General features: G+C 40.9%; 2 protein-coding genes and 1 pseudogene across 2 annotated transcripts; 1 reads left to right on the forward strand and 2 right to left on the reverse strand.

The window, feature by feature from the left end:
- Positions 1-1070: 1070 nt before the first annotated feature.
- On the reverse strand, positions 1071-8188 carry LOC115752162 (kinesin-like protein KIN-5D). Its single transcript, XM_030690211.2, has 23 exons — positions 8015-8188; positions 7310-7558; positions 7060-7189; positions 6498-6653; positions 5936-6412; positions 5648-5745; positions 5400-5556; positions 5190-5259; positions 4986-5062; positions 4816-4869; positions 4647-4727; positions 4443-4554; positions 3902-3988; positions 3649-3824; positions 3404-3565; positions 3209-3316; positions 2953-3111; positions 2776-2859; positions 2452-2657; positions 2199-2300; positions 2002-2111; positions 1752-1903; positions 1071-1569 (listed from the first exon to the last, which is right to left on the reverse strand). The coding sequence occupies exons 2-23, from the start codon at positions 7480-7482 to the stop codon at positions 1345-1347; spliced, it is 3156 nt and encodes a 1051-aa protein (XP_030546071.1). The 5' UTR covers positions 7483-7558; positions 8015-8188; the 3' UTR covers positions 1071-1344.
- Positions 8189-13069: 4881 nt separating this feature from the next.
- LOC115752241 lies at positions 13070-15241 on the forward strand (annotated as a pseudogene).
- A 359-nt stretch (positions 15242-15600) lies between these two features.
- On the reverse strand, positions 15601-22566 carry LOC115752185 (calcium-transporting ATPase 4, endoplasmic reticulum-type-like). The gene is made up of 10 exons (XM_048279969.1): positions 22407-22566; positions 22132-22227; positions 20208-21727; positions 19816-19888; positions 19589-19713; positions 18582-18863; positions 18077-18454; positions 17452-17561; positions 16578-16806; positions 15601-16472 (listed from the first exon to the last, which is right to left on the reverse strand). Exons 3-10 carry the CDS (start codon positions 21618-21620, stop codon positions 15888-15890), a joined length of 3195 nt encoding a protein of 1064 aa, XP_048135926.1. The 5' UTR covers positions 21621-21727; positions 22132-22227; positions 22407-22566; the 3' UTR covers positions 15601-15887.
- Positions 22567-25224: the final 2658 nt, after the last annotated feature.

A 25224-nucleotide genomic window follows, 5' to 3' on the forward strand; every position in this document is an offset into this window, starting at 1 on the left:
TATCTCAATTCTACCACCATTAGCGTTCTGTTCATAATCACCACTAGTTAATCCCATGTAATTCAAAATTTCATGCCCAACTTACCAATGAATTTTCGGAGTTCAAAAACAGCGAGTTTCATGAACGACAAGATTTGAGATCATTTGTTCAAATAATCAAATCTTCACGTCTAATCATTCTTTGAGCTGTTGAGTGCCAGGAAGAATTTAGAACATGCTGCCTTTGAGTGTCTCTATATCTCCCCATCAATGTGTAGGGGAAGAAATAAATAAAATAGAAGTTGGGGTTTTTTTCATGTTAGTTTTGCTAAAATGTAATTCATTAATAATGCAAAAATGTCACATAAGATTAAATAACTGTGATTATGGACGGAAGGCTAATGGTGGTAGGATTAGGACAAAAGCAAAAGTTGAGTATTTTTTACAAGACACAAAAGTTAAAGTTAATATCACGAAAAATTTTAAACTAGTACACCTATGACAAATTTACCTTATACTATTTTTTTATCACGAAAAATTTCAAACTAGTGCACTTGTGACAAATTTTCTCAAATTATTTTTTTGACCACGTAAAATTCAAAAATGATATTTTCGTAACAAATTTACTCTCTGTTAGTTTCCCCGTTTAAAAAAAAAATTCCTAAATTGATACATCTTTGATAAATAAAGGGTAAAAACCTTGAATGGGTACACTCGTCAACTGTCATGTGTTATCTAACTCAACAATTTGACTGCAAAATTTAACGGAAACTAACGGATGGTAAATTTGTCACATGTGTACCGGTTTAAGATTTTTGGCGGTAAAAAAAATAGTTTCGGATAAATTTGTCACAAATATATCAATTTGAGGTTTTACGTAGTAAAAAAAAAAAATTTTGAGTAAATTTGTTACAAGTGTTAATTTGAGATTTTCGTGATATTAACCCAAAAAGTTTTGAATATAATTGGGACAAATGCTAAAATTAGAACTTTTTTTTTTGTATTGGGCAAAGCATAATTGGTAGTTGCATGGATTCTCGCTGTGTTATTTTCCTTGTCGACAATAACTCCTAAGAAGCCATGCTAGCAAATTGAAAAGAGTAATGTGAATAATCCACTAAAAAAGTCCGTGTATGCAAGAAATCCTTGCTAAGAATGACCTACCAGATACTATATATGCACAGGAACTGGAATTTCCTCGTGCATAAAAAATTGAAAGAGAACATGCTGGTACATACTCCTCCTTTTCCAAGAAGAAAAAACAAACATAGGACTAAACAATAAATGAACTTGGTCTGGGTAAAAAAATAAAGAGAATTTATATACTATATACACACAATCATCAACTTCCTCTTCCCAAGCTCTTCAGTTGATAGCTGTGAGTGGAAGTCTGGAGTCCCTCACTGATTGTGCCGACTCATTTAGACCCAGAACGTACTTTGTGTCTCCGTTTGCTTGCTTTGAAGATTTCATATCCCAGAATAATCTGAGCAGTTCCTCGAAAGCAGGAGTTCGCAGTTCTTCAATGGACGAAATGGTAGGTAAATTAAACTGTCTCCTTCTTGGTGTTGAGCAGGTCGGTTCATCCACCTGCATCACAGCCAAGTGTTTAGCTGCTGAATGAGCAAAAAGATGGCAAAAGATACCTCTTATGTGTTACAAATGCACACTGTGCAAACATGCGCAGAACAAAAATGCACACGGACTCCCACGATGTGCACAGGCCTGCGTGGGCGCCCGCATGCAGGGAGAGTGGACACTGAAACCCTTACCTCATATTCCTCGAGAAGACATTTCCCTGAATCTTCCGTGATCTCCAAAATTTTGTCGTAGTGGCCACCCTTCAATTCCCCCATATGCCCATAACAAGGGGCAATTACAGATTTGAGGTTTGCACATGCATCTTGGTCAAGCTGTAGTGAATCTGCACAGATGGACACTCATGATGAATGATTAATTATCTGGAGGGCAGAAATGGCTACACAAATAGGAGATGGTGCATTCATGAAACTGAAGACTGACCATTGATTGATGACAGTATGTCACTGTTTGCAACATCAACATCATCAAGTGTAGCAGACAAAGTAGAAGAAAATTGAGCACGTAGGTTCTGATTGACTTTGACAGCTTTCCTGAGAAGAAAAGCCCAAAAATGCCAAATAATGAATTGGGAATTTGTAAATGATTTAGAATGAAAATGTTTCTGGGAGGAAGTTTACCTAACAATGGAATCGACAGAAGCCACATTCCTCTTCTCTAGACTGATCAAAGATTCTTGGGCATTCTTCCATTGTTCTGCACCCATTTTTGTCTTCCTAAAACTGCACGGCCAATTGTCCGTTAGTGATACTTAAGAAGACACAGAAGCCAAACAGAAAAAAGAAATCACAAGGAAATGAAGATGAAAGCGAAAATACTGGAAGATATTATGCAGCACAATGCTAAAGTAGTGTTAGCTTCATTGAACCATACCAGTTCTGGAGCACTTCCTCCAGAGCCTTTTTCCCAACTTCCACAGCAGAGTTGTCCTCATTATATTGTGACTCTGTCTTTTCCATGTGCACGGTCCATTCTTCCTTCACAGTTGAAGCGGAATCTACCATAGTTGACATTTCCTCTTGCAGTTTGGCGGCTCTGCTAGTTGCACTCTCCCGAAGATTTTGCACAGCCATTTGAACCTGTCAATAGAGAATCACATGTTTGATATTTGTAGGCAAATAAGAGGTGCTGCACGTATAGCTACATAAACTTGAAGAAAACGTTGTCCCTCCAATGAATCTAATAGTCAGCTAGTACCAGCTTTTTCTTCCTTGCATTTGAACTTGCAAACAGCTCTGCTACTTTTTCTAGCATTTGCCTTTCTTCATTGGCAGCACATTCCTATAAGCACCACAACCGAAGTAATATTAGTCGTATTCAGGTGGTTCTGTTTCTTTAATACCCAAGGGACCTTGAATATAGTACATTAACCACCTCAAATTTCTTCTCAAGTTCAGACAGCTTTAGATCATTTACAGTTTGTGCATCTTCCACGATCTGGTTTAGCTTGGTCGCATGCATGTCCAGAGTCTCAAAGAAGTTGACTGTGATTTTAGAAACTGATCTTGCAGTTTCCACTGCTCTTGCATGCGCCTGTTCCATTACAATTAGAAAGAAAGATCTGTTAAGACTACGAATTTGAAATACTGAAGCTACTCGAGAGTTGAAGCATAAGCAACAAAGTAAAAACCTTGCGTTGTTGCTGTGCATTCGATATCAGCATCTCCTCTTGTTTGAGAAGACTATTATGAAGCTCATTTAGTAGTGTATCAGCATCCGAAGCAATTCCTTTGAAGAGCTGCACCGTGCACATGAAGGCTAATCAGATCACAGTAGACAATAGGAAGGTGTAATCCAAGATGGCAATTATGGAGTAGATAATTACTTCTTCAAGTCTACATGAGTGCTTAGAAACCTCAGAATTGAGACTTGAAAAAGTGGATCGAGAATTCTCATCAAGCTCCCCATCTATATTGTCCAAATTTTTTACACCAGAATCATACACCTCTCTGAGTCTTCTTAGTTGTTTTCGAAGTTGTTGAGTGACCTACAAAATATCAAATGCAATGTAACTCACTTAGGTCAGCTACAATGATGAAGAATTTATGCGCTCACCCAGCTAGATCTAACCTCTGATTTTGTGGACACGAAGGACTGCATATCTTCTTCCATGTCCTTCAGTTGCTCCTCTTGATGTGTCACAGAAGCGGCCACAGTCTTATGCAATGCTTCAAGCTGTTGACTGAGCTGGGATTGAAAATTCTGTATGAGTATTTTGTTTTCATCTTCAATTTTGTCCTTGCGTTCTGTAACAAATGTCCCCAATAAGTACAGTCTACATTACAAGACTACAGAGAATAATGAAGTTAACTTCAACACTAACCGATTTTGGCAAATAAACTGGAAACATCCGATGCGGCATTCTCCAACTCCGCACGTATCTCAAATGCGCGATCAACAAGTACTCTTTCTGAAAACATACAAGTAATAATATTTGAAATGCTACCATATAAAAATTGATCGCACTTTATCAGAGCTAGAAGCCTTCAATTGAAATTGACAACAGCAGAACTGATAAAATAGAACGAAGATAGGTTTGCTGAAGCACCTATGAAGAGGAGAGGACTTCCCTTTATTTGACTGTAGTCGTGACATACCTTGGTAAAGTAATTTTAGCAGATAAACAATTTTTCTTTGCACATTTTCCCAGTAAAGTAAGATTGACAAATATACCATTCTAGATTTATTTTAGCGTAAAAGATTGAAACTTAACTCAAATCGAAAATGGATTCTCAGTCATTTATAATCATCTAGACGAATGTATTCATCAAACGCCTCATTCAGACAAATGACGCATCTCAATGCAGATCTTCAGTTGTAAAGGTAACTTTGTACAGATAACTAATTGAAAGAGAATGCTTTACCAGATTTAAGGAGATTCAATATCAGAAATTCCTTCTCTTTTATTGTTGCATTTGCTTGTCTGTGCTTCTCCTCAAGGTCAAAAAGTGAATGTTCAGTTTCCTCGAGTTTTTTCTGTAATTGAACAAGAACATCAAAGTCTTGAACAGGTCAAAGCAATAAGGCATATATAGATTCTATGAAATAAAACATAAAATGCATGATACCTCAGTTCTTTCAAGTTTATTGCCCATCTCTGCGGCCAAAAGTAGCTGAGAATTGTAGAGCTCCTGGACCTCCATGAATTGCTGCTCAGATAACAAGACCCATATGTCTGTTCAGTGCCATCGGACTGCATTTAATGGTGGTGGAACATACCCTTCATTGAATACTAACCTTCTCTTTAGATTCTGTTTCGAGTTCCATCCGTTCTATCTTTTCAGCCATAGCCTGAGAGACATAGAGGACCAAGTTAACCACCATAAGTTTCTTAAAAACGTATAGCTTCGTAATGGAAAGCCCGCTCTACAGAATACTGGTGCAGTATTATGATGATAAGCGCAAACCTTTTTTTCAGCCTCTTCAAGAAGATAGCGGTCTCGTGGTATATAGATTCCGTTTTTCTCTCTTGCAGCATATACCTCTATATTAACATAGGAAAACATTTGTGTGGTCAAACATATTATCAGCAAGTCAATCATTTCTTATAGTATCAGTATGCCTTTAGCCAAAAAAAGGACCCTTTTTGGAAAAGCAATAAAGAAGCCTACCTTGCTTAAGACGATCGATTTCAGAGTATAAGTCCTTGATCACTGCAGATTTCATCATCTTCTGATTAACCTGACACGGAGCCCCATTCAAACAATTAAATGAGTGCAAATTATATAAAATAAAAAAAATTTAAAGCATTTTACTGTAAGACTAAAAGAATGAAGGTAATTATGAGTGACCATTTTAAATGACCATTTTAAACTACTAACCTCCGGCTTATTCTTGATATTTTTCGCTCGATGTGCATAATCCAAAGTGCTAAGTGTCTCTTCCAAGCAGTGGACGGATGGTGATATCGTAGCAATGATGCATGTCTTCGTTTTTCCTCCAAGGGAATCCCTCAACAATCTTGTTAGTTTGCTATCCCTGATATATCAATCAATGTCTTCAGTGACTTGAGCAGCTAACTTATGCAAAAAAAGGAGTTCCTCTAATACACCATATGTCTCACTCTCACCTATATGGAATGTGACCAGAGTGCTCAACCAGTGCATTAATAACTCGTCCGAGTGTGAGCAAGCTTTTGTTGATTTCCCCAGCTTCCCTAGCTCTGCCCTGCAAGAGTAAGCACCTTTACCATGCCGGATAGGTAATTTGTATTATCTTGCATGGCATACAGAGTATAGATTGCTGGATTGCTCAGCAAAGCTCAGCACTTAAATTCATAAAACGTGGACAATATTTATGTCTTCAAGTAGATCCTTTCATCTTTTGCTTTCTAGTAAGAAGTCTCCTGTATATGTACCTCTCTGGCACCAGAACGTGAAATGTTCTCAGAACCAGCTAGATCAACTAGATTTAACTTCCCGCACTTAATCATCTCCTCTCCCTCTGGAGTACATTCTTTAATATGGATTGTAATTGAAAATATGGAGTGTGAACGACTGCTTTGCTTGTTGAGAAGAGTCTCAGCTGTGCGCCGCTTGGCAGAGCCCTTCTCCAGTATCTTGTAGATCTCGTTTGCCGAATACACTATCTCTTCTTCTAAGCCTCTAACAAATACACCTCCCTTCCCATCTTCCATAAGAGCTATGGGTTTCTTAGACTTGTCGTCAGTGAACTTGGAACATTCTTCAGGAGCTAACAGATCTGTGATCTCCTCATTGTACAGCTCTAGGAATGTAACTTTCATACTGTATTCTGCATTTTGTGCTTCCAGTATATTAAATATTTGCCTGACTGCTCTAGGAATAACCCCCGCATCAACTGGGAATTCTCCATTCTACAGAGTACATGAGGAAAAATCAGAAAGAATTTAAAAAATAACCACATCTTTGTACTTTCACCAGTCATGCTCAAGGCTCAACCTTTTTTCGGGCACCTCCTTCCATTGTGTATGTTTTCCCTGTTCCTGTCTGACCATAGGCAAAAATAGTGCAGTTGTATCCCTCAAGCACTTCAAACACAGTTGGCGACACAGCTTGATCAAACAAGTCCTTTTGCTGGGATGTGGGACCAAATACCTGTGAAAGGAATTAGTCAATCTCTACACTAGGAAAATGCAGCCTCAGCGCTAGGACAGTGTACATATTCACTGTATCCTGTTCCACCATTCAGCTGCAGGTGAGAAGATTAGAGTCAAGTGCAAAAAATAGATCAGGTAAGTATTGAAGTAAAGTCAGTCTAACAATCCAGCAAATTTCAAGCTGAGGTAAATCCTCTGGATATGTCAGTAATATACCACGAGTTTCAAGTACCAAACTGAAAGCTAATGGCAATTGCATGCATGAATACACGGTTGTCTGTAACTAGGAGTGTGAACCCACATATAATCAGCGAAACAGAACCATTAGCATTTCTCTCTTTGTTTTTTCTGTTCGAACATGAAGTACACCAGAAGAACAGGAAATTTGAAGGATTTATACTAACCTTGTCAAACATGAAGGTTCTATCAATCTGCTTATTGGCTATAGTCTGGATGGCAGAAACCTCTTTCCTACCCTCATTACATGAGACCACCACGGGTGTATGTATTCTCAACTCATCATCATTCAGTGGCCTACAAAACCAAATGCAAGAATTTGCAAGACCGGTCACTGAATCGTCCACTTTGTGAGCTAATAAAGAGGTGAGAGAGAACAAAATCAAATCTAAATAATGAGAACTTGAACAAACTGACCTGCAACGCACTATAACCTGCACGTTTACACCCTTATCCTTATCATACTTGTTGCTCGAATTGGAGTCGGCTGAGCGCAGATCCCGCGCCGACTTATCACTGGACCTCGGAGTCTGTGATGGGGAAAGGGAGACCAAACCTCCCCTTCTCTGCAGGGACTGAGCAGAGTCCATACCTATAATGTCGTCCCACGTACGACTTATAACCTGGTTCCTAGCGAGTCAGCTCAAATGACCGAAAATCCTTCTCCTGAAAGTACCGAAACAAGTCAAACACCTTACATAACGCTGCTAGAGAAGGAAATAACAGCAAATAGCAGAGAGCTGAATTTAAAAGACAAACACCGAAATGAAGAAAGGCTGTGAATCAGCACAATGCGCGTAATCTAAGCACTGAATTTGAGGTCCGAAGCTATGCTAAGTTAGAATCTGGAGCTGAAACGATCCAAAAACAATGAGCATCAGCTCGCAGAGTCGATCAAAGTCTCTAATCTACGCAAATCTCCATCCGCAAACACCGTCATTGCTCCCGGACACAGCCAAAACATCGATCTACATCTCAGCAACGAAGAATGAAGCGTTCACATATCGGAGTTAGGTACGATTTGCATCGTAAGGCCAGAGATTCTCCGAAACGGACGATCGGAATCTAAGAAAACGCAAGAGCAGCAAGAAGTCAAGCAATCCAAAGACGAGAAGAACTTACTGATTATAGCAATGGCCGGACAGCGAAGAGCTGAGCTCCTGATTGGATATCGCAGAAGAAGATGGAGAGAGAGAGGAGGAGAGAGAGGGACAGTATGAGACAGTGAGGTGTATGCAAATGGTGATAGTGTAGAGAGAGAGAGAGAGAGAGAGAGAGAGCAATGGCGTTGTGCGAGTAGAGAGAGAGAGAGCTCAGGAGGAGGAGAGAGGAATGGACGGCATTTGACGGCCGGCCTTGACGGCGTTAGCGCGATTTTTATTTTCGCATCCGACCGTTGAAGAGCCACCTTGGACGAGAGAGAGAGGGCTTGTTAATCATTTTTGAAAATTTTTGAAACCCGTGTCAACTGGATAATGCCCTTGTATTTCCTCATATTTGTACTTTTGACCTCTCTTCACCGTAAAGTTTGCATTACGGTTCGTTTAATATAATGCGAAGAATGGAATCCATTAATAATGCTTGGGCAAGTGAACTCTCTGAGCCTGTGCCTTTCCTACGTATCAGGAAACGTGGGGCCCCAGCGGAACGAGTGGGGTCCAGTGGCAGCATATGAGACTGTGGTCATGTGTAGACAAAGATGTGGTCATCTGTTTGATAACTCTGTCTCAAAAACCAGGAAGACAAAATTGACCATGTCTTGAAGATATGTTTTAAGGGGGTTTGGAGTGTCTTCCAAAACTGGCGAGGATTGAATAGGTTCATCTGTGCAGGCCCATCATGGAGCAGAAGCGGTACGAGAATCATTTGAAGCTCAAGCATGGCATTTACAGAGAATTGATTACGTAACTATTTTTAAGTGACTACACGACTAACAGCCTATTTCAGATCACAAAACAAAAATTAAATTATAATTAATCAAAATTATTATGGGGCTCGCTTTTTTTAAAAACTTGTGACTCACAACATACTGTTGTTCTCACAATCACTCAAAGACTGTTATGCTAGCAAATCCTACATTAGGTCATCAAGTCCAAGAAAGTGCTCACAAGAAAGGACATAAATGCTTTGCATTTCATTGAATGCTTTCAAGTAGGATCAGAGTACTGAGGATCTTCAGTTAACATATGCTTAGTCTACAATATGTAAATGCATCTTCTGGGCTGGTGGCTTTCTGGTTGGGCAGAGGAACAGAAAAAAATTGCAGCTTGGACCCATCTTTTCTCATGTGCTGTATATAGAGCATGAGTCTTGTACCTAGAGAATTGATTGCCATCGAAACCTGAAGCGCGAGCATCGGCAATAACTAACCGAGAGACTTATGTTTAGGGGGTTGAAGCATAGGATTTCGCTAAAGATTTTGAGGTCGTTAGAAAACTCGCGTGTCTAATGATCCCACCGAAACTTGGTAGTCGAGATTAGGCGAAGCCCATGGCTGGCCCCGCTCGAGGTCCACAGGTGCAACACTTGTCAAAAAGATCTGAATTTTTTCTCACAATTGCTCTGTGTCTTTGCAAGAGTAGTTTGCAAGGAAGAAGCAATTTTTCAGGGCAAATGTCCAAAACCAAAGCAAGTGTAAAGTGGTGAGGAATTGGGTGATTGGGGGAAAAGGAGAGAACAGGTGGGGATTGAGGGGGGTGTGATGGCAAAGTTGCCCCACGTGATAAAGAGTGATGGTGAGTGAGCACATGATTTTGGAGCCTGCTCGGTGCCCTTTCTTTCCGATTTCTTTTTTTTTCTTTTCATTTTCTTGGTGTATAATTTTTTACATTTATATGATTTATTTATCAATTGGGTGTGCAAAAACTGTTTTGGCAGCCCTCACTTTTCTCTGTAATTCAACTGTCACTGCCTCATAATTCAGTAGCTTCTGGTTGAAACAAACCCAACACTCTTTGCCTTTTCACAGTCTGTGTTTTACCTTCTTCTGCCACAGACAAGCATTGGTTACCTAACAAGCAGTTGCTTCTGGCAAGATTGCGAAACTGGCAATGTGTGCTCAGGCCCCTCCGAGACTCTCGGTTAGCTCAGGCTTAACGGAAAGATGACAACTTTGCTTGCTTTTTTGTCTGAAAAACAACATAATCAGCATGTCATAGGCGAAGGGGCTCCCCCATGTACTGAATTTGTACATCGATCGAACCACTCGAAACCTGCCATGTTTTGAAGATGACAAAATAATCAAAGGCTACTAATATGTTCATTGGTTAAGTAGAACCAGGTGAAAGAAGCATAAGCCATTATGCAAATGGTGTATTAACGGAACGTTCGAAAGCTATGAGTTATCTATCAATGGTGAACAAGGCATTGGGCGTAGAGGTGTCTACAAATTTGAGGTACCTAATTAGAAGGTGAACAAGCTTAGAACGGGAAGTTCGGTAAAGCTTGGAAGGACCTTGGATAGGTAAACAACGAGGTAGAGCCGCAATTGCCAATATACTTGGAAGGACCAAAAGATGGAGCTCAAGATACTACTTCTAAATTATGCATTCTGAAGACCGATTTCTTTTATGAAGATTGTTCAGACACAGCGAAGTATTCGGATGTAGAAGACTATTTATGCTTCTGAAGTCTATTTCTCAAGATCGTTCGAAAGCTGCGAGATATATTGTTTCCAGATTTTGAAGACCCACGGCTAACATATATCCGTTGTTACTAAGATATTTATAGAAGTTTGTAATCTTTGATTGATAGGATTATTTTATAGCATAATTGATAGAATATCCTTGATTGGAAATTACCTTCTATGGGACAAGAAAACTTCTATATTTGATGAACTCCACCTATGGAAATTGAAGATTTAATTGTATGGGCGACTGAATCTGAAAGATTTGGATTTTGCACCAACGGTCACCAAATCTCCTTAGATATAGTCTCGCTAAATCAAAATTGATAACGTCCAATTAGCTATTGAAGAGCGATCCTTTGAAGATTTGTCCAACGGCTAGTTTGGAGGTGACGGAGTATAAAAGGATATCCATGGTGTTTCTACGGAACATGATAAGAATCATAAATTTCAAGGTGCTAGAGTTATTCAGATTCATATTCATCTTTGTCATCGTGAGCTTTATATGAAAATCATCGAGAGGCTTTGTAAGGATAGCGTGATTTATCAAAGAGAGTATCATCACTTGTTATAAACATCTATTGATTCATCTAGTGGAATCCAGCCAATCAACTGTTAGCGTGAGAGAGTGGACGTACGCTTGATCTAAATCGAACTACTATAATTATCGTGTGCAATATTCTCTATCTCTAAACTCTTATCATTTTGATTGATAATATTACATATTTGTGTTCATATTCTGAATCTGCATATTTAGAAATTGCATACTCTTGTTCAGAATCAAAACTGCACATAGTCAGATTCAGATTCGGATTCTATGTACATTTTGACTTGATTCTTTTAATTTCGTATTTTCTAGTCAAAATTATTTAGAATCACCTACTCACCCGCCTCTAGGTGATATTGCTAGATCTAACACCATCAATGTCAAGGACGGACAGAGGAAAACTGGCGAGGGACATCGACCCTATTAACTGCTTTGGTGTTTGATGCAATTTATGCCATATCTACATAACAAACAGTCCACAAGATTCATGAATCTGGCGCTCGGACCGGGTATGGCAACTTGGTGTTTGGAAGACATGTGCATAAAAATTTGGAAAATTTCTCACCCATCATTCTTTCCTCATGGATACTCTAGTCTAAGCTCAAGAAGCGTCACCTGGTCAGCGCCTGTCTCAAGTAGGGCGTAGACACGAAGTAGCTCTCACTTTCTGTGGCGCCACATGGGGATTGGCTTCAGGCGTACTCCATGTATTATGCGGCTTATGCTTCACTTCACTCCTGTTTTTAACTTCTCATCGCCTAACTCATAACTCGCCGAGAGATCCTTTCACTGACAATTCTTTCGACAGAGGAATCGATTCTTTCCTCTCAAAATTTGTCGTTGTTTCATCGAACTCTCGAGTCTCCTTTAGGAAGGAAAGACCACGAAGAAATATTTCCGCATTCACCCGACCGCACCCCTGCGAAACTGATGCACCCGAGCGTCAGATTTGGCAAGAGTCGCATGATCCAACGACTCATGTGAGTAATAAACGGGCGGACATTCGAGCCGAATGCGGCTAATGAGGATTGGATCAGCGAGGATTCACGTTGATTAACCCAACTTGCAGCATGAGAAATGAAAGGTACAAAAAAAAAAGAAAAGGAAGTGGTGAATCAATTAACGAACTATAAATATCCTAAAGTGATAAGGCGGGATGTAATTATGCCAGTAACGTGTGATCAATGATGATTTGACACTCGGAATGTGAAAAAGCGGTCCCAAGTAAAGAAACATGGGCCTACGCTTGTCCACCTCGGCGTCTAGATGTGGGCTATTGCGAGGACCTAATTAGATAATGGGCCAACACGTACTGTACTCTAGAAAAACAAGGGAAAAATCTTCAACATAAAAAAAGACAAAACAGAAAAAAAAATTAGCAATTTTTATTTTTACTGTCTTAGCAATCGATTCGGTCTCTTCCTGAAATTGGACAAGATCGACAATCGATTCGGTGGCCTGAGACGTTGAGATCACTATAATACTAAGGTTTTCTATCGAATTAGACTGTAATAGAAAGAAATACAATAGCGAGAACGAAAGAAATCAATACTAGTCTAGCCGTGACTTGAGAGCACAGCATGCCTAAACAACTATTAGAGCAAATGAGCGTGAGCTTGGGCATCCGACGAGGCGCTTTTTTATATATTCAAGAGTGAGTAAGTTCTTCCCAAATCTTGTTAGAGTAACTTCCTTTCACAACAACGATAAACACAATGAGGATAATCGTCTCTAACTAGATATCTTCCGATGCACCAATTGAACATCTCGTCATTTCTTCGCAAGATAAGCATACTCTTTGGACCTCGAAAACTTTCGCAGCACTTGTCTTCTTGGAGTGTCAGCAAAAGGAATGTGTGAGAACAGCTGGTTTTGCTGCCTTGACCTTGCTTAGTACGACAACATCCGGAATGAGTCATACCCCCGCAGGAAAATGTCCGGCTGTCCCGTCCAAAAACTGTCCCGGCAATTGCCGTTTCATGTCTCGACAGGATTACACATGGACTGAGCGTCCCTTCATGTTTTGGTAGGTGACACCCTTCTCGAAACATCAGGGGCAAACTACGAGCTTTTCTGTCTTCTTCGGATCCCGTCCTCGTAACCAGACTCTCGAGTCATCGATGGATATTATTGGCCAGAATATGCCGCAGAATTCGGGCGTCAAGATTCAAGATGCATTACGCTGTTGACGGACACGGACAAGAGTTAAACAGTCACGATGGACTCTGCGTCCTGTCCGGGCTTGGTTTCACGACAGCTAGTGGCCAAGGAAAGTGCTACTTCTGGACATCCCTCGGTGGCTAAAACTAAAAAGCAGCTAAACATTAATTGCCAAGGATGAAATCAGCCAACACGTTCAGGTCCCTCTTATTATATAAAGAATCTGCAGATGGCGAACTGGTGGTGAGTTCAGAGTGTACACACTACACAGAGCAAATATGGAGTTTCGCAGTGCACTCTCGAGCGCTATTTTCTCGCTCTTCCTGTACGCTACCCATGGTGAGCGAGTTTCGTGTTACTAGTTTGAACGATGTTTAATTTTAGCCGTCCCTACCATAATAAGTGAGCGCTTATGGCGACTAAAGGTGATTATTCAGATGGTTATAGCGATGAAAAAATGGTATGTCAGGCAGGGAGGGGGAGGAGAAAAAGTTGTTAATCACCGAGTAGATTCCTTACTTTTCAAGTGATGAACTTGAGCAACTGAGTTTGCATTTTAGTCTAGTGGTTTCTGCCATTTCTTTCCGGATGCTTCATTTCTCATTGAAGCTGTGATTTGCAGCCGCCAACTCCAAGCTCTTCCGCAAGTACATTGGAGCAGAATCGGGTACGATCCAACTATCTGACATCCCTGTGAACTCGGAAGTCGAATTCCACTTCATCCTCGCCTTTGCAGTCGACTACATGAGCGAACACAACCCATCTCCGACCAACGGAAAGTTCAATGTCTTCTGGGATACCAACCATCTGACCCCCTCAGCCATCACTTCTTTTAAGCAAAAACATCGGAATGTCAAGTTTGCCGTCAGCTTGGGCGGAGACAGCACAGGAAACAGCAACGCCTTCTTTGATCCAAAATGCACGAACTCCTGGGTTCAGAATGCAACATTGTCGCTGACAGGGATGATCAAGGAATACCACCTCGACGGAATCGACATCGACTACGAACACTTCAAAGCAAGTCCTAGCATTTTTGCGGATTGCATCGGGCAGCTCGTGACAAGGCTCAATAAAAGCAGGGTAATCTCATTTGCGTCAATAGCTCCGTATGAAGACATCCAAAATTATTACTTGGCTGTGTGGAAGAAATACAGGAGTTTCATCGACTACGTCAACTTCCAATTCTACGCGTACGACAGCATCGGTGTTTCGCAGTTCCAGAGTTACTACAAACAACAAGCTTCTAATTTTGAAGGGGGGGCAAGTCTTGGCCAGTTTCATGAGCAAAGGGGGAGGAGGACTCCGCCCTAGTGAAGGGTTTTTCCAAGCCTGCAATCAGCTGAGGAGCCAAGGAAAGCTTGGAGGCATGTTCGTATGGTGTGCTGATGATTCCATAGGAAACCACTTCCAATTTGAGAAGCAATCACAGCAACTGTTGGCTGCCTAACCATGGTGGTTCCTTTTTTTTTTTCCTGTTTTTTGTTGGCTTTCCTCATTTTCTTTCACGTACTTCTTGTTCGAGGCAGGTTCACCGGACACGGTCATGTGTGCGCCGAGTCTAGGCAATCATATTACTACCGTGCGCGCGAAGTCTAGGCAAGAAAAAACACCTGTTATCAGCTGTGCTTGAGCTGCATGCTGATAGTGACTGGCTATTTTTACCAGCTTGCTATTACTCAAGTAAAGTGGCAATCTAAGCATGAAGCACGAATGAAATAAATCTTCCCTTCAAGTTCAGGACAGTGGAACTGTTTCATTCCAAAACCTGAAAAGAAGATTACCTCCTGCACAGCGGATCATTTTGGAAAATAGACCCCAAGTTTGGCAACAGAGATTGAAACATGAAATCGTTGCTTCCAACCAAAACGTGGGAAAACAGGACTCAGAACCATATGTAACCGTAGATAATAGAAGCTTGGCCCCATAAAAGAAATTCGTAGATTCCAAATAAGAATGGAAGATTCATCCAGCCAACTTGGTTCGAAAAAGTCGTTTCGCATACAAGGTGAAGCCCCAAAGGGGAATGCCGTGCAAATTTTCACATTCATGTGCTTTGATGTTAAGTCTTAGATTCAAGATCTTCCTTTCACAATGGGAAAAAATCAACTCAAAAACTTCTAGAACATTTAAGTAGGACTCACAGATGATGAATACGTCGAAAACATATCGTGCCGGAACCAGATACTTCAGGGTCCGACCAACTGGCTAATGGAGACGAATGCGTAAGTCTGGTTCACTTTCAAGGCTTAATTCAGCATTTCAGGCTCAATCAAATAGAACCAAACTGAACAACAGACAGTCGTGTGTACCGAAGCCTCAATCAAGCTTCAAGAGACAGTCAAATTGATCTACCGCACAACCAAAACATGGGCAAAATAACTCAAAACAGCGCATTGAAAAAGTTTTCTTCAGCTTTGAGGAGAAGAAAAATATCCACGTATCTTAAAAACGTTGACAGATGAGATAGGGGTAACTACATGATCTAAGAAACTCCTACCGTTTAAACATATGACAATGCTGCCATTGGCAGTAAAGCACTAAACATGCAATTTAAGCTCAATGCCATACTAAAAGGGAATGGAGCCAACAGCCAGAGAAAAAGTCATTCTTAATTACGGCTGGGCAAAAATTCCACATATCCCAAGTCTTCTTTTCCACGATTCTTATTCTGCTTTATGTTTTGAAGATCTTCGTGCACCTGAATACCGCCATCTGCTCGTGCACCTTCCCACAAGCTTGAGAACCTCATCAATTAAAATCACAGGCAAAGAAACAGCCAACACCAAGAGCCACTCATTCAGGCTGAGAGGAACGATGCCAAATACTTGAGCAAGGACCGGCACGTATAATATCAAGAAGTGCAAGCCAAATGAAACAGACATAGCCAGAAGAAGCCAGGGGTTGACCCACGGCGGCATGCTCAGAAGGCTCCCATCCTCAGAGAGGGCATTAAGGGAATTGAACATCTCAATGGCAACCAAGACAGAAAGGGAGAGAGTCGAGGCTTTGATTTTTCCAGCACGGAAATATTCACATGGATCTGACTGATTGTTGTAGACATTAGACCCAGCAGTGAAAGGTGTGACCGTAAAGCCTTCCCAAGAATGGCACTGATCCCAATTAGCAAGCTGTGAGTAAGTCACGAGGCTATGGCCATCTCCACTCAAATCAATGCCCAGGAATACATCATGAGTATACCAGATGATGAATACGCCTACTGTTGCTATCCCAACATAGAGCCCAATCACCTGTGGGGCAAACAAATTGCAAGGAATATGGAGTTTATATATTAAGCTGCACTATAATATACATAAAAACAAAGGTTCAAATAATTCATAAAAAAAGGCTCATACCAGATAGCGGATCAATATCCAAGCAGTGATCAACGAGTCATCGCTTCTTCTTGGAGGCTTCTTCATTATATCATTATCTGGAGGGTTAAATCCAAGGGCTGTAGCTGGTGGTCCATCCGTAACAAGATTAACCCAGAGAAGTTGAACAGGGATCATGCCTTCAGGTATGCCCAATGCTGCAGTAAGGAAAATAGAGGCCACCTCTCCAATATTTGACGATATCATGTACCTGAAATTTTCATTTAAGCAAGAATGATAAAGTCGCACTTTCATGAAAGGATTAATTATTTCTCAGCTAATACATAATGGAGTTATAGCATTGCTCCCGTTAAAAATCTATTTCCATAGAAGACATACTAGGGATTGATTATGCGGATTTACATAAACAAGACATGTCTATGCCCCCACAAACCTCAGCTGTCTCTAACTAATTTCCCTGAAAATAGTAGCAAGACTAATTATCTAAGATGTTGGTGCATTATATTCCATATGATCAACAGCCAGTTCTACTTATTTCCTGAGGTTTTCAGGTACTGTGAAAGGTGGTTAAAAAATAATTGCAAGAAGAGAAAAGAAGAATCAACGCAATATTCTAGTCCTCTTTTGTTGTTTCTTTACTTGCAAAATCGAAAGCGTCCTGCCCATATTTTGCCTAACATGTCCATGAAGTAATTTTACTTCCACCGTTATAATCATTTGCCATGAGTAATTTTCAAGCCTCCTTTTTATATGACTGACTACCAACTCACTTATAGCTCATGTAATAAAATTGATTCTTTAAGCAGGGACTTCCACAAAAATGTGGCATCGATGCTGTTATGTTAATTGTAGAATGTAAGTTCACAACTGATACAAAACTAAAGCGAGAATAAACCTGATGAAAGCCTTCATGTTGTCGTAGATTGACCTGCCTTCACCAACGGCAGCTACAATAGTGCTGAAGTTATCATCTGCTAGAACCATATCAGAAGCTTCTTTTGCCACCTGCAGCGATTCCACACAAAGTTCTGTAAGAACTTAGAAAAACGAAGAGATACAAGACCACAAGATCGTCAACTAGTAGTTAATTGTTCTAGCTAACTGATTAGCAGAGAGTAAAGCATCAAGCAAAGTTTGCTGGGCAACAAAAACTTAACTAGACACTGCTGAGATCAGGCATTATTACAGTCCAATTCAACGTCAATATGAAACAAGAAAGGAGAATCACCCTACCAAGAGGCTGCAATCTCCATATTAAGGTCAATATAAATCGTTTTTCTTTCTTTCTTTTTTTTTTTTTTTTTTGGGGGGGGGAGGGGTTGGGTTTGTTTGAATACCATCCACAGAGTTGGTCACTCATTCTACGTTGCAGATTTACTAAGCCCTGTGCATATTACACACCATTTGTGCTTCTGCTACTCAGTAAACCACGTTAACCATCGTCTCACCCGAATGTTGTCAACCCTAGAGATATGTTCATCAAATTACATTTGAAGATGGCAAAAATATAAAAGTAGTACCTCTGTACCAGCAATGCCCATTGCAATACCAATGTCAGCCAATTTCAAGGCAGGTGCGTCATTGACACCATCACCAGTCATTGCAACAACTTCACCGTCCTCCTTGAGCAACCTCACTATTTCTTGCTTATGCCGCGGTTCAGCCCTCGAAAACAATAGCCCTCCACTTTGTCTTAGATGATTTTTCTGATCAGGATGATCCATGAACTCTCTTCCTGTTATACTCCTAGAGCTAATGCTTTCGTGTGATCCAAACACACCGATTTCACGACAAATAGCTTCAGCTGTATCCTTATTGTCTCCTGTAATTACCATCACACGTATTCCTGCTGCTTTGCAGTCCTCAATTGCTTGACGGACTTCCCTCCGAGGAGGATCCTTCGATATAAGTAATCAATTAGAGTGTCATGCTTGTGAATTCATGTAAACAGAAAATTTAGAAACTATTCACCCTAGAGCAAATAAGGAACCAAAATATGAATGAGTAGCAATGAGGCCACTTTACCCTTAGCCCAACCAAGCCAGCAAAGATGAGATTACTCTCAATTGAAGAATAGTTGTTTGGATTACGTAAAAGCTCATGAGCTGGGTGATCTTCATCACCATTGTAAGTAGCAAACGCAGGGAGGTCATCCTTGTATGCAAAGCCTAGACAACGCAGCGAGCTAGTCGACATTTCTCGGAGGCTTTCTAGAATTTGATCCTTGCCATACTGATCCAAATCTACCACAGAACCGTCCAGGAGCTGAACAAAGGAGCTTCTTTCAAGAAGATTTTCCACAGCACCCTGTCATATCTCGAAAAAATAAGTGAACCACAGAAAGAACTTGACAAACGTGAGTGTTTCAATCGTCCCCATCATTCATATAGTACATGATAGCATTCCCAACAGAGAGAGGGTAGGTGCATGAGATGAGCCTCCCTCTCTCCCTTTTACTCTCTTTTCTCCTCACCAGCTTCCCCAAAATAAACACACGACATGTGACACCAACTAAAAACCTACAATTGTTAGTCACCAAGGAAAACTAAGTAACATTGTAAGAATATGAATGCAGCAAAAATGATATTCTCCTTGACACAAAAAAATTCCATGAAATCTATTTGGCAGATCCTTGATTTGCAATAATGCTTCTATTCATCGTGTATTTTCCTTTAACCGCAGAACTTCACACAATTTCCCATTTTTCTTTTAAAACGAGATCATCTATCTCAAAGTTACTGAAAAGAGAAGTTCCAAACTAGATTTCTTACACCATACTATACATTTGGAGAACATATAAGACTTGGCATGTAGCCAGATGGTAATACTGGTACTTGGAGAATAAGTTCATCATCGTCCACGTATTTCCAAGAGAGAGGTGCAAAATTTTTGGCAGCTATAGCACAATCTAACATTATGATTTTAATGAAGGAGCGTTATTTTTTTTATTCTTCTCCCCTTTGTTGGGGGTGGAGAGGGGTGTGTCGGGGAAGGGAGGGAGGGAACTCCAAAACACAGAAAGATTGCAATACCTTCACAAGCAGCATCTTTTTTTTTGCAGAGCTTGAATTTGCAATAACCCCCATGGATTTTCGGTCACGATCAAACTCAAGAGTAGCAATCCGTTGTTCGAGTTTATTCCACAGTCGGCAACAACCTTGACAAAGGGCATTTTGTTGAAATTACAATAAGAAAAAAGAGTGTGTCAGTGCCCGTGAACAGATCAAGAAACCATCAATACAATGATGAGGAAACATACGTAGTACATCACTATCACCAGAAGATAAGCCATCCTCAATGCCTCCAGGAAATCCCATTTTCTCAACCAAAACCTGTTTTAAGATAGAACATACCAGTGAGAATGTAAAAGACAACCATACCATCTCCAGGAACTGTATTAGCTAATTCAAGCAAAGCCTGTTTCCCCATAAAACTACTAGTAATGCCTTGCTTTTTCCTATTTGGAAAAAGAACAGAGAATTTCCTTACATTTCCCATTGAAAGATGAATACCCAAATTAAAATAAATTCAAGAGTTCGCAAGTTCAAAGAGAGAAAGACATTGCCCGGTGCTTAATCCAAATCTGCTAGAACAGATTTTAAGCCAGAGAAAGAAAGCTTGAAGCAAGAATGGATTCTTCTAAAGTTTCACCTTTAATGCTGCCTCAGTGGGCATTCCACTGGCTACAAAATGATTTCCAGATTTTTCCACACCGGCATCATTGCAAACAGCAGCAACCTTTGCGATCATTTGAAGATTAGCATCCATCCGCCCCATGGGCCAGTCCTGAATTTTTCCATCACAAGGATCATAGGTCGTCCCTTCCACAGTGAATGCCCGCAGATTACCACGCAGAGATCCCATAGCAATAAGCTTTGTTGCTGACATCTGATTGGTGGTCAGAGTACCTGTTTTATCAGAGCATATGACTGTCGTACAGCCAAGAGTCTCGACGCTAGGCAACTTTCTCACAAGAGCATTCTTCTGTGCCATTTTCCGCGTGCCAAGTGCCAAACATGTTGTAATAACAGCTGGCAAACCTTCAGGAATTGCAGCCACTGCCAAGGCAACTGCTATCTCAAAGTAGTACGTGCACTTCTCGAAAGAGAACTTGAAATTTTTAGGCCACCCATCCACATATTCCCACGTGAGAAAGTATTTCACATTAATAAGCCACACGAGTCCACAGATCACTCCAATTATCAATGTTAAAGTCTCTCCAAACTCATTCAGCTTTTTCTTTAAAGGGGTATCCTCCTCACTCTGTGATGCTTCATGGATTTGTGAGTGCACCTTACCTATCTCTGTGACCATTCCTGTCTGAGTAACCAAGCAAATACAATTCCCATTCACAACAGTTGTCCCAGCAAAAACCATACACTTCTTTCCCTGAATATCTGAATTCTCTGGAACTGCTTTAGCAGTCTTGCTAACTGCTTCACTCTCTCCAGTGAGAGATCCTTGTTCAACCCTAAAGGTCGAGCTTATAAGACTCAACACCCGCATATCAGCAGGAACCTTATCGCCAACCTTCAGCTCCACAATGTCCCCTGGCAAGAGTTCCTTTGCAGGCAAGTTTGGTATCTTCTTTCCACCCCGAGTAACAGTTGCCTGCTCCGATTGGATCTCTTTCAATGCCTCCAGTGCTTTCTCTGCATTGTTCTCTTGCCAAATTCCAACAATGGCATTCACAATCAAGATCAAGAAAATTACAAGGGGCTCCACAAATGCGGTTATTTTCATCTCTCCACCTTCCTCACCATCCAGCCAAGCCAAAACAAACGACACAACAGCAGCAGCAAGTAAAATCCTAACTAAGGTGTCACTAAATTGATCCAAAATCAGTTTAAAAATCGAGACACCCTCATGCTTCTCCAACTCATTATACCCATAAGTCTGTCGTCTCTTTTCTACTTCTTCAGATGACAATCCTACGTCACGGCTAACCCCGTATTTCTCTTCACACTCTTTCGGGTCTTTAGACCATGCTGGAAAAATTTCTCGGTCGGATGACGGAATACTTGAACTTTCGCCCTTCCCATAGTTTTCGCCTCCCTTGCCCATTGCCGATCAGGTTTTTACGACTTCTTAAGAAACTTGGGCAAACCTATTTATATCCAATCTGACATGGAAATTTCACCTGGAACCAATATTATGGGAACGATCATTACCTGTCCACACACAAAGAATAACGCTCAGAATTAGCGATTGCTGGAAACATCTAGCAATCTGAGAAACGGAAATATAAGAACCCAAAAGAAAAGGCCAGTCTATCGTTCGACAGATCCAGAACACTTCTCCAGCACCTAGGTGCAATTTCTTTCTCGGTGCAGAGGATTACAAAAAAGAAAGAAAGAAAGAAACTCGCGAAAAGAACCGCTAATTATGAATAACGATGAAATGCACTAGCAAACTTAAAAAAAAAACGCAAAGTCCAAGGTACCTGATATTACATGAATGCTCCGATTAGAAGCAGAAGAAAATCGAACACAAAAATTATAACCGCTCTCAGGTGACAGCGCACTACTCGGAAGCAAAACTTGACCGGATAATTCAACCATAAAAAATGACGAACCCGAGAAAGAGACCCGAATCGAGAGAGATCTACCCACCCGATTTCCACGAGCAGAAGAGAGCGAATCAACTGGATTTCAGCTTAGGATTCCGAGATCTACTCAATCGAAGGGGATAGATGAAATTATTGGCCTTTCAGTAATAAACAATCGATCGCGAAAACGACCGCCACAGAAAGATTACCGATCGGGTGACCCCACAAGGGAAATGCGAGGAAACTCACTCACACACAGAAAAAAAAGGAAACTCTGATTCAGCGGCAACAAATCCACTCACTCCGCGGCGGGCGAGAGCTGAGAGCCTGAGACAGACCAGTCAGCGAACGGATCTGGACTGGAGGACGCCGCTCTGCGCACGGGACGGTCACTGCGGCGACGGGGGGAGCGATTCGTTTGCTTCCTCCTCGACCTCCCAGTGCTAAATATTTGTCCTCGCTCCGATAATTTTTGTGGAAGTATCTAGATATCACGCGCGCGACGGGCCAATGGGGGAGCGCCACGTGGGAAACGGTGACGCAAAGCCTCTTTTGCAGGGGGGGAGGTTGAATGCAAAAGCCTGCTTAATCGGGGGGAATTCGGAGAGTCCCTTTCGACAGGCGGCTACGAGAGTCTTAGGTCGGGTTGGGGAGGCGCGGCGGTACCACGGATTAGTCTTGGGGACGCAAGAAATGTAGAGAGACGAGAAGTGATTAAATAAGTAATTAGGAGAGATTGATTCTGATTTGGATATTAATTAAGTAATTAAGTAGTTAGACCATTCGGGCCTTTCGGAAGGTTCCTGGAAACCCCCTCGGGGGAACTTTTTGCTGGCTGTGGGCATCCCCACCGTGGGACTCTCGGCGTATTCTCTTTAACTTTACTTTATGCTCGTTCTTTTATATTTTATTTATAACATATGAATGTTATTGCTTTGACAATTATTTTGATGGATGCGTGCTAAAGGGAGGGTATCGTTGTGGAGTGGTCTGCTGGACTTATTTAAAGTGCGGATGACAACCCTTACCCTACGTTTGGAATCGAGGGAAGTATTTTCTTTTAGAAAAGAGTTATTCAAATCAATTATTTTTTTACGAAATTAATAGAGCCTTGGACTTTTTGAGAACAGTAATCTCAAACCCGAGAGAAATAACTTTTTTTTTTTTTGTGTGAAGTCGATAACATTTCATCGGTTGAGGATCTCCGGTCACAAAAGTGCTCATCCTCTCAGCGAGTCTCGATCACTTGTGAGAATTCTATTTCTGTTAATCATCCGTTTGGGTTTGGGTATGTTGAAGTATCGAAGGAAGTACCACGCGAAGTAGAAGATTCAAATCCTCGGTACACATACACCCAACTTTCCAAGAGGCCGTGAATTCTTTATTTGCCCGGCTTGTCTCGATCAGCATCGCGTGCGTACGAACAACTACTCGCCATAGGATTTTCAACAGAAAACACAAATACAAACCCCGAGTCTCCATCGAGGCTAAAACGGGAAGTGCAGCCAACATGGCTGGATCAGTACTCAGTAGCGCTCTCTCTCAGCCGGCCCTAGCTCTCTTCTTTCCCTCTTATCTCCACAAGGCTTTCTTCTACGACTTCCATGGAGGGGAGGGTTCGAACTAGATTCCTCCCTTCCCTCCTCTTCTTCTCAAGTTGTTTTGGTACTTTATTTTCTTTTCTTGTTTTCTTTCAGTTTGGATTTTTTTCTTTCCTCTTAGGATTTAGTCTAAATCTTGAAGTTTCTCTCTCGCGTTTCGTGGAGATTTCAATTCTGATATAGTCTAGATTTTGGGATTTTTTGCGTGTATGTTTTACAGATTTCTACGGATTTCGTTGGTAAATTAAAAAATCAGAAGAGTTTCGTGAATGTTTCGCTCTTAGAGGAGTCGGATCTATACTTGTCCAACCTTTTTACTCTGCTCGGTGATAGTGTGTGGGATGTCAATTATAGACGCGCATAATCGAAAGACACGGTTGCGGCATCGGATAGAATTCTCGATGTGTGCTCATTATTGAAGAAGGATTTGGTGATCGGCCATCGATTTTGATGTGAATAAGTTATGGGTGTGCTATATGAACGTGTGACCTATAATCTTATTAAGATGTTTTCTTTATTATTTGGAGCTTGTTTTGGTTTGAAATTGTCTGGTACTTATCTTGATTTGGAGCTAATGCTTTTTAAACTTGAGACATTTCTTTTTTATATTTCGATCAAGAAAGTGGATAAAATGTTATTTTGAGAAAAAAAAAAGGACGGGACTAAAACGTCGAAGTAATTTCGTGAGTCGCGATAAAATCAAACACATGGTCAAACTCGCTGAACACGTAAACTTTGTTGATAAGTAAAACATGTCAATCATACCATATCATGACTTAATTAAAGTCTCCTCCCCAATGTTTTTGAAGGTCAGATAAAGTTTCTTCCCTTGACGTGACTGGGAAGTCATTTCGAGCACGCAAGAATTCATGCCGTCTTTCATCGTCGACTGGAGGTGCGAACGCCACGGGGCTTTTGACATATCAAATCGTAGAATTGCCAACGAAGAATAGTATTCTGGGGTGTACGAGAGGCCATCGACCATTGTTTGTTGCCTTTTCGTCCCCTTCTTTTTGGCAGCGGTCCTACCCCGTGCCTCGTCGAGAAAAAGCAAGTGCGGCGACAAGTAAAATATGCATTTTGTATTAAAAAGTTTCTTGTAATTTCACTTCATCTTAATTGTTTAACGAATAGTTTGTAGACATTCCATATATATATGGATATAGATAGAATTTTAAATCTCGAATGCTCATTAAAGGAGAATTGGCCGAAACTTATTTTACGGTTGTCAATTCGATTCTAAACTTTTTAATTTAATCGGTTTAGTTTTAAACCGTTTGATGATTTTCCATGCAGTCTTTTTGACAAATTCAAGTCTAGAAATTCTAACGTGAAGATCTAGTTAATTAGTGCTAGCAATTCTATGTGGCAAGACCTTGTATTTGGAATACTTGGGCTTTATTGCAATGGCAAGCCCGAGCCACTTGATCTAGTGGACTCGAGCTTTGTCGCCAAATCGAGCTTGAGGCCCGGATCCGGTGGCTCGAGGTTCGTTGCGATACGGAGCACTCGGATCTGG

This window comes from Rhodamnia argentea, chromosome 6, assembly GCF_020921035.1.
Source record: "Rhodamnia argentea isolate NSW1041297 chromosome 6, ASM2092103v1, whole genome shotgun sequence".
Taxonomy (NCBI): Eukaryota; Viridiplantae; Streptophyta; class Magnoliopsida; order Myrtales; family Myrtaceae; genus Rhodamnia; species Rhodamnia argentea.

Excerpts from the sequence above, each read along its gene's own strand:
- LOC115752162 (XM_030690211.2), bottom strand. The coding sequence starts at position 7,482 with ATGGACTCTGCTCAGTCCCTGCAGAGAAGGGGAGGTTTGGTCTCCCTT. Across the intron at positions 6,413-6,497 it reads AAGGAGGTGCCCGAAAAAAG|AATGGAGAATTCCCAGTTGA; the intron begins GTTGAGCCTTGA and ends TGTACTCTGTAG. Across the intron at positions 3,112-3,208 it reads ATGCACAGCAACAACGCAAG|GCGCATGCAAGAGCAGTGGA; the intron begins GTTTTTACTTTG and ends GTAATGGAACAG.
- LOC115752185 (XM_048279969.1), bottom strand. The coding sequence starts at position 21,620 with ATGGGCAAGGGAGGCGAAAACTATGGGAAGGGCGAAAGTTCAAGTATT. Across the intron at positions 19,889-20,207 it reads CCACTGAGGCAGCATTAAAG|GTTTTGGTTGAGAAAATGGG; the intron begins GTGAAACTTTAG and ends ATCTTAAAACAG. Across the intron at positions 16,807-17,451 it reads AACATGAAGGCTTTCATCAG|GTACATGATATCGTCAAATA; the intron begins GTTTATTCTCGC and ends TGAAAATTTCAG.